Source organism: Egretta garzetta, unplaced genomic scaffold (genome assembly GCF_000687185.1).
Source record: "Egretta garzetta isolate BGI_Z169 unplaced genomic scaffold, ASM68718v1 scaffold163, whole genome shotgun sequence".
NCBI classification, from domain to species: Eukaryota; Metazoa; Chordata; class Aves; order Pelecaniformes; family Ardeidae; genus Egretta; species Egretta garzetta.
This window is the reverse complement of record NW_009259308.1, coordinates 5,109,253-5,118,485: the sequence shown is the minus strand read 5'-3', so window position 1 is coordinate 5,118,485 and position 9,233 is coordinate 5,109,253. Positions and strand designations below refer to the sequence as shown.

General features: G+C 39.9%; 1 protein-coding gene across 1 annotated transcript in view; it reads right to left on the bottom strand.

Moving 5' to 3' along the window:
* Nucleotides 1–9,233, bottom strand: part of DOCK7 (dedicator of cytokinesis 7) — a 111,468-nt gene that overhangs the window by 28,614 nt on the left and 73,621 nt on the right. The window contains 7 exon segments of the mRNA XM_035891753.1: nt 220–359; nt 1,133–1,303; nt 2,335–2,448; nt 2,599–2,739; nt 2,837–2,932; nt 3,944–4,033; nt 9,184–9,233. The exon segment at nt 9,184–9,233 is cut by the window's right edge and continues 26 nt beyond it. Of these exon segments, the coding sequence (XP_035747646.1) occupies nt 220–359; nt 1,133–1,303; nt 2,335–2,448; nt 2,599–2,739; nt 2,837–2,932; nt 3,944–4,033; nt 9,184–9,233 (802 nt within the window).

Sequence of the window (9,233 nt, the reverse complement as noted above, 5' to 3'; positions counted from 1 at the left end):
GCAGGAAAAATGTGATTGAAATCATGTTTACAGAGTCAGGGCTAAGGAAGCAAGAAATATGAGGAGCAGGGGGAAAGAAGAAAACTCCTAAAGAACTGGTTTCTTATCTTCTCGGCTTACAAATTTAATATCAATTCTGGCCATGTCAGAACTTGCTTTACATTCACCATTTCCTTGGAATTACAGAAAACTCTTGGGAAAAAAATTGTAAAGATTTACCCTTCTGCATCAGGATCTAAAATGACAGCCAGTTCTGTTAACACAAGCCCGGCCAAGTAATGCTGTTGGCGGAAAGGCACAGACAATTCAAACATATTTGCAATCTTCTGGTCTTGGACATTTGTGGAGAACCCAGAACTCTGTGAAAAAATCAAGTTTCAGAAGTTGCAAAATGAGGCCCCTTGGAACACAGAGTTGATGAAATACATCAGAAGTTTTCAAAATTAAAGACAATCTCTCATAAACTACCTTTTCCCTTTTTTATTTGGATCTAGGCACATCTACTTACATTACATGCAAGCTCACCAACTCTTCTATTAATTCTGTTTGTTGTTATTGCCTTCCTGCCTACAAGGCAGGCCATAGGGAAGTTAAGCCAAATAACCTTTAAAAGTGGATTAGATAAACTTTTAATTCAGGTATGGATGCTCTTATTCAGGCTTAAGAAGGCTTTAATTTGATTTCATTTACGTAATTTTGTAACTAATTAATCCACTTGAATGACACACTTGGTAATTGAAATTACTTTTTCTGAGCAGGCTAGGACTAAGCTACAGTGCTCTAGAAAGACCCTTGTTTTGTAAGAAAAGGGTAACAATGGACAAAGCGTTTTCTTTAATGGCTCATTTATGCTCATGGGTTTGTCCACTATAGGAGGGGACAAGGTCCCTACAGACAGAAATGCCTGGTCACTATGAGGATAGGGATATGGGCATTCTTTTTTCAATAATAAAAGATCAAAAGAAGTCAAAACCTTTGTGGCAGGAAAAACTAATTTCTAAACGAACACTTCCAAAAAAAAATCTTAGCAAGCAGAGACTGAAAATATAGGTGATACAACTGCCTCGTATGATTTAAGCCTCAGAACAAAGCTCAGCTTGCATTTCCACAAAGGATCCTTGTCACAGCGTACCTGAGAAGTTGCTGAAGACACAGATGGTGATGGAGATGCAGGCGGTGTGAGCAAGCTGCAGGGTAAATTCAAGGTGACGTAGTGTTCATGGCTGCAAATGATGCGAAGGAAGTCCAGCCTCAAAGATGCCAGGTTACTTGGATTTGTTAAGGAATACAGTTTTGAAGACACCTGCCAAGTTTAGCCCACAAGATTGCGATTAGCACCAAAAGGGAGTATAAATGGAGCACCACCACCCCTGTCCCACCACTGGCTCCCCAAAAAAAACTTCCAAAGCAAAAACTGAAGAGCTTGATATCATTAAATGGTCACATCCACATCACTTCTTTGTGCTACAGATTAAACTTCTGATGTGCAGGAGCCACACACACCCCAGCCAATGGCACATGTATCAATACAAGATGTATACAACTGCCATATTGACATAAGCAAACGAAGAACCATGTCCTTCACAGACGATAGCCACATCTTACTGATTTCAGTAGGGAGTTTTGAGAAGCAGAACCACACAGTGTGATGCATAAACAGGTCAAAGATGCAGGTTGGCTAATATACTGTAGGCAACAAAGCTCAAATGCTATTGCTGTTCTTGCCCCTTATTTAAAATGTTTTAGACTCTGCAGCAAAAATGAGTCTAAGCCTATGCTCCTGATACCCTGTCATCTCCTTTGTACACAGTGTCAGCATGGATGTTTGTAGTCAAACTAAACTTTATTGGTTTGAGGTGATTTCCCTGCCACAACATTGCAAATAAGTTTCCCAATGCATAACGCAGGAACCCTTCTCACGGGGAAGGGAACCTTGCATCTTCAGAAGGATGGAAGGGGAGCTTGGTGATCAATATGATCGTACAGGGTCAATCTGTCCTTGAGAGACCCACTGACAAACCATGATAGTTTGAGCTCCCTCACAAAACCTCCTACTAATTTTTGGTTCAATTACTCTGAATGTGGTGAGCAGAGGGAATAATTTTTCCTTCCTGCTGCATGTCCATTCATTCAAGGGAATTCCTCCCAATTCACATTTAAGAATGTAGGCAGAAGGGTGCAAACTCTGAATCACCACAGAGAATGGTTTGCTTGCTCTAAAAAGACCTGAATAGCAAAATTCTGTGTCCATACTTTACTGTCTGTCTAAACAAAACTAGAGTAATAGGCTATGTTATGGTTCACAGTTAAATCATAATATTTATCTGCATTCACCTGTTTGTAGCAGGTCTTAATAAGAGCAAAAACAAATCCTCTGTCCATGATAGACAACAGGTCATTGAGAAAAAATGCAAGACTGGTGTTGAGTCTTTCAACCATTTCTGTATCCTAGAGAGAAGGAAGAGAAAAACGGGAAAGAAAATTAAGAGCAGCACACTATGTTTTTAAACAACAATTCCTGATCTAGACACCGGCAAACATGCAGGAGGTCTGGTGCCTGAGCTGTGACCAGGGTTCAGTTTAATTGTTTGCCATTACCTTCTGAAACCGAGAGACTATATCACCAGCAATTGTGCTGACCAAAGCAGTTACATCATCCATGAAACGCTCAGGAAAACGATTCTTTCTTGGCGCATCCAGTTTGTCAGCAAAATACAAATGATGCACCATGCTCTTCACCTATAGGAATATAAATTACAACAAAGTCACTTGCAGTTGTTCATGTTTGAAACTATGAACTGTAAGACAATAAGCAAGGTGTTTCCAATTTGCTCACCATCAGCTCGAAGAAGAACCAGGCCTGCTGTAGGGCTGCCTCCCGCACACTCCCGCTGCACACAACCCACTGTAAGGCCAGCTCTTCATGAAAAAGCTACACGGATTCAAATCCACAGTTAGTTCAAGCCTCAAGATCAGCTCACAAAACAGTCCGCATGAGAAATGGTAGCACGGTCCATGGAAAGTATGGCAAACAATGAGGTTAAGCAAAATAAATAACTGGGAACATGACAGCAGTGGTGGCATCCCTTAAAGAAAACCCCAACTAACAATGAAGGATGATATTATGATATGTGATGGGAGAAACGTTTCACAGCATCTTGCTCCAAAATCGAATTTCAAGTGTCAAAAGAATTTTCCACCCACCCAAAAAAAAGTTTGGTGCTCAAATTAGTTTAGTTTAAAAGTCTACCTTTCTGCCTGGTCTGATTTTTGCAGGAAAAAGGAGTAGAAAGTGGACATATAAAGTGATTCGTACAAAGATGTATATTTACTGTGAGAAAGGACTTAAAACAGTAAGAAAGAAACGTGGCGCTAAGAAACAGCTTTTTGATTTCTTTTCTCAGCAGGACCAACCCACAGACCGGACATTGTCAGTGATCACATTTTCATTACATAAAAAATCAGGCATTTTGCCTTTCTGACATTGTTTAGTAGGAACTTGTCTCTTCCAATGGAGTGCACTTTAAAGTTAACTCCCGTTCACTTTCTGGGGTCACTTTGGATTAACACCTGTATAACCAAGTTCAGCACACATCTGTAATGTTAGCCATCTAACACATTATAATTTTGCACACAAGAATGTATCATTTACATGTCTAGACAGTGCTATTCATATTTTTTGGAAGCCAGCAATAAACCGGCTTCATACAGTATGGACATTAAATCAGACAAACTACTCCTGATCATTTTATTCTTCCCAATTCAACTCTGTCAGAATACTTCATATTCACTACAGCCTGGATATTCAGAGGTTTTAAGCAACAGCAGTTCCTAATGACCTCGGAAAAAATCAGGCTATAAATAAAAGAATAGACTGCATCATGTTTTCAGAATGACTTGACCTCCCTGCCCCACAATATCAATTGTCTTCACTGAAATCTACCTTTTTAGTTGGTAATCGTCCTGTTAATGTTTGTAAGAAACTTGACGTCTCAGTGTGCGAAGACATACGATTACAACTTCGATCCGTAGCCTACGGAGTGGAGATGAATGAATGATGACAGGACATTAAAGTTTGCTGTGGATGGGTTTTGCAGCTCAAGGACAATGTACGTTTACAAAAATACTGTTCCAACTGTAGGCTTTTACTGGTTTTACACCTTTTTATGCATTCTCAAACTCTTACTCATTTACAGATTTGGTTTAAACAAAATGACAGTACTTTTTATTGATTTAAGACATACAGGCTATTTAAATAACTGCATGTTCTTATGCACAGACACTAAATGCTGCAAAGCATGAAACTTTTTCATCATTGTATTTTATCAACATGCATATGTCAAGGAGGTAATACTTGTAATTTCAGTCCATACCTCTCAATCTACCAGAGACCAAGCATGTGGGGATGTACCCCACAGCGACGCTGCTACTGGCACAGGGAATGAGAAAATTACTGAAGTTCTCTTTCTGACGGAAATAATTTGCCATGAATGCAAGTGAACTCAGACTAAATCTTTCTGGAAGACCGATAAACTTGAAAGGAGGTACAGTTGAGAGGTACGTTCAAGGCAACCATGCAGTGGAAAGCAGCAGGCAACAGGGGCTGAATAAGTTAAGTCTTTCTGACTGAAGCTGCTATAAAGTTTTCATACTTTGCAACACAGAACAGATACAATCAGCCCTAGCAAGTCACTGGCTCCAGCACTCAAATTTACATGTTTTAAGAGAGAATTTTACACGTGTACCAATTTTGGTTTAACAATATTCTACTCAAACAGTCATGAAGGATTACTTGATGATGAATACTAAATGCTTGATGAAAATGGCAAAATGGTTCACAACGTCAAAAGAAATGGAAAACATGGACAAAACTATGAAGCTGTGATTAATGTTCCCACTTAGAAATGTGCTCCACTTGAAGCTGAAACTAGTGTTAGAGAGAGAAAAAAGAAAAGAAAAGCAGTCACAGCATTTACATTTCACAGACCAGCAACCACTGAAATGAAAGAAGGGGACACGTTCACGCATTTTGAGGTTTTTCATGCAGTGTGGTGAGGTGGTAGGGAAGAAGATGCTAATTTATAAAATAAAACTCACAAACTTTTCAAGTAATAAATAAATAATTTTTAAAAAAACCAAACCACAAAAATCGGAGTACACTGAAAGGAAGATATTCTACAGGGAAACATCAGGGAAAACAAAGCCAGAAAAACCTCTACCGAAGACACCACCTGTGTTGACTCTGCACTTGGGCTGGGGTTGGATCCCCATGGGGCTGCTTTTGGACCACCAGTGTTTACCCAGGAATTGGAGCGGTCTAAACCCTGGGCATGTAATAGAAAGCAGTTGGGAAAGGAAAGAAATATTACATGTTGCATGCCATACAGTAGTCAAAGTTTAGTCCTTAAAAGCAATCAAACCGGGTACACTGCAAACACATCACCAGTTAGCACTGTTTAGGCAGCCTGAATTCTCAGGTGTCTGTTGAGACATTTTAGTCCATAGGGTTATTTTGTATCTCATCACACACATACGCCATCTTAATACTGTCAACAGCTCTGGTCCAACCTGTCATATCTGTAATGCTTGACATTCAAAACCTATCCTCCTGAAAAAAACCACTCTTACTTTATTCAGTTTAAACCCATTCAGTAGATGGAGCCAGCCCAGATTTACAGTGTGACAGAGGAAAATTGGTGCACAGATGCGAAAACCACAAAGGATGCTCTCTGAGGTTTCCAGCACTTTTAGGGTAGACTGCTTGTCAGACCACAGTTTATAAGCTCTACAAGTCTTACAGAAATGCTGAGAAACTTTGAAAAGAATGCCTGTAAGCTCTCACAGTGTTTCCGATTCATGGAATAAAAATGCAGCACCACTGCTAGAATAATCCTGTGCACAGGATTTCATGTGGACATTTGGGTATTTTCTCCGAGCAGTGTGGCAAAGAGAGGTAAGAGCACATACCTTTTCTGGAACCAACCTGCTTTGCCAAGCAAAATATTTGAAAAATCATCCTGCTTTTTAAAAGCTCAGTCTAGTTTGTATTCCAATTTCTACTCCTACAGTGGATCACATGGGCAAAATTACTGTGGATCCCTCCTCTCTCCGCTCCCTTCTCCTCTTGAGACACTCGGAAAGAAGAAAAGGGAAAATTTAAAAACTTGTGTTTGTCACCCAGGCTGCTCCCAAGTCAGGAACATTCGGTGGGAGGCAGTGGATTCCCTAGGTCCCAGGAACCAGTTCTAATGGAGGTAGTTTTGCAGTGCCACAAACAAATAGCAGTTCCTTATAAATTCCACACATCGGTTTCGACCCTCACCTGAGCGACAGCTTTCATCCTCTTTTCTGTGCCAACTTAGGGCTTTTTCCCAATACATGAAGCAAAGGTGCAGCCCATTTCATCACAGCGATTATCATCAGCTGCAAAGTCCACCAAGCCTAACAATCTATTTCTCTCAGCAAAGAAAAATGCACCTCAAGGTTGAACCCAGCGTGAGAGCTGTAACCTGTGATTCAAACCATTAATCGACTGAGCTATCCTCTATGCAGAGTACAGCAATGCTGTAATTTTGCTTAAGATGTCCAATAAAAAAAATACTGAACACACATAAGGAGAGTGTTCTAATCTCAATTACTTTTTGGAAGAAATAAATCAAAGCTCTCTGCCCTGCTCAGACCCATAAACATACTTTATTTTGCTCACAGTGAATTAAAGTCAAAAAGACTTTGCAGAATGCTGAACTAAGCTTATGTTTTGTCAAATCAGATCTCATTTTGAAAATGCCTTTATCTCACTCACATTTCTTCTCACAAGCTTTCTAATCATGTCACTGCAGTTCTGAGGATAAAGTTAAACATATACTGTGTTTGCAGAAGCAGAAGTCATTTTGTAAAAATCTGAAAAGAGAAAAATTCTTCACTCTTTGGAAAATAAAAAAGAGTACAAGAGCTTCTTATTGCTTGGCAGAGTGACTCAAAAGTTCACAAAACTGCTGTTAAATTCTGTTCTGTCTCTGGGGTTCAACCTGCAGCTGGATCTGTGCAGGAACATTAACACATTTGTGAAAATCCATTATCAGAGCAATGAAACTCCACAATCTTTTCTGGTTTTTCCAAGCACATCTCCAACATTTCAGGAACACTTAAAAGCATAAAATCTCACAGATCTTTTTAGACACTTAATAAATTTGCTTTAGTAGGGAATGAAATTTACATGGCCTCAGTTCAGAAACGAAGGCAAAATAAGTGACAGACCTAAAACCTCCTCTGTTATGAAAATAAACAGAGAACTTCCAAATCCTGTAAAGGGGATGACTATTTTAATTTTCAAAATTAAGTAAGAAGCTGATAAAGGGGAGACTTAAAGCATATTTACCAAACCTGTAAATATCTTAAATTACAATAAAAAACAATACAGGACTGGACTACAAAGACTTCCACCAAAAACCAAAACTATATATATATATATATACACACATTTTTTTTTTTTAAAGCAGAAAGCCTTCCATGATTCTAATTCGAAGTGCAGGCTCCCTGTTTGAGCGTATGTGCTTAAGCCATTACTTGGAGAAGCAGAATAGGAATTTTTGCACCCTCATTTCAACATCTCAGGAAGTGTCTTATTTTTGTCTGCTGATATTAACAAGCAGAAATAATTATATTTAACCAAAAGTCTGTATAGTCAGCCTGAGCTTAATTTCTGATGCTCAGACTACCCTAAAGGAAACATTTCCTCCAACAGTTATCCACTGAGTAGGCTTTTTTTAAAGCCTGAAGTACATCTCTAGAAGAAAATCTCTCTTCATTTCGTATTGTGACATTATTCACTAAGCCAGCACGTGTTAAATGTCTGATAGCCTGTGTAAATTCCACATGCATATTAGTGCCTATGGCATTTCACAAAAGGTCAGGGTTGTTTAATTAGCAAGATACTGAAGTGGTCTTTAAAATACTTTAAGATTTCCAAGTCCAAACTTTGATGTAAGAAATAATGATTTGCCTACCCACATTTCCTCAGCCTCTTATTTGGTTAGCAAATCATGTTGTTATTCATTTTAAATTGGTAACCTCTTTCTGAAACTATGTTTTTCTTGCTCTTATAAAACCCAGGACCAACCAGTGTCAAGCCTGTCTGGTCAGGCTGATGGCTTTATTTAAAAACTTGCTGCGTGATCTTCCAAAGGATCAGACATAATAGCTCTCTCAAAGGGCTCAGGAATTCATCTGTGCTGGAAGAGTGAAGGGTCACAGGTGGGAAAGTGTCTCATCTTGGTGTAAGCTATCATAGTTTGAAGATTAAAAAAAGAACCCCAAACAAGCTAAGGCACACCTCTCAGGTAAGGGAATTACCAACACAGAAGATTTGCCCCGGTTCATCCCACCTATTATAGGCACAAAACTGAAGTGCTCAAATTGGGACTGTAGCAGTCCTACATACTTGGAAGTCACCAGAGAGGGACGGGCCCTTCTGCAGAAATGCATATACTGAGCCCTTAAGAGTGAAAATAAGACCATGCCAGATGCTCTGCACTAATGTGCCCACACTGGAAAGTCACTTTTAGGTGTGGGGGGGGTCAGTGTGGGTGCAGAGTTAGCACACCATAAATTCACACTACAGTTCAGCTGGCTGGACTATGGCTCATTCACTAAACATCTGAAATCCTCTCTGGCCCATGCAGGGACTAGGAATATACCTGCTGTGTGCAAGATACCTGCTCTGGACATAAGTAGTAGAGAAAGCATCTGAGCAGCTGTTAGTGCTGAATGCAGAGGAGAAGAGAGAGTTTGGATTTGGGAGGTAAGAGGGTGGCAAGGTAGGGGATGCAAGGTTTGGAGAGACATAACAGAGCTGGTCAGAGGATACGGCTGCTGGCCATGTGAAAAGTGAGGTAGTGAAACCATTCTCGTCCTACTGGCCTTGGGGAGACAAGGACCCTAGCCACCACACTTGTGGAAGTAACACTGCCATGATGGTCTCCACTAAGTCAGAGAGATCAGCAGCTCTCAAGGAGTGGAGTTTCAGTAGTGTTATCAGCAACTGCCAGAAAAAGTCTGAAAAGGGGCCATTAGTAAGGACATCTTTTCATAGGAAAAATATCACAAAAACTTCCCTGTTATTTCTTTAAAGATTAAATAAAAGATGCCAAAGTTCCTGTAAGACCCTCAGCAGTGCATGCGTACCTTACTGCCAATGATCGAGCGAACTTCATCGTCTGGTGAGGTGGGGGTCC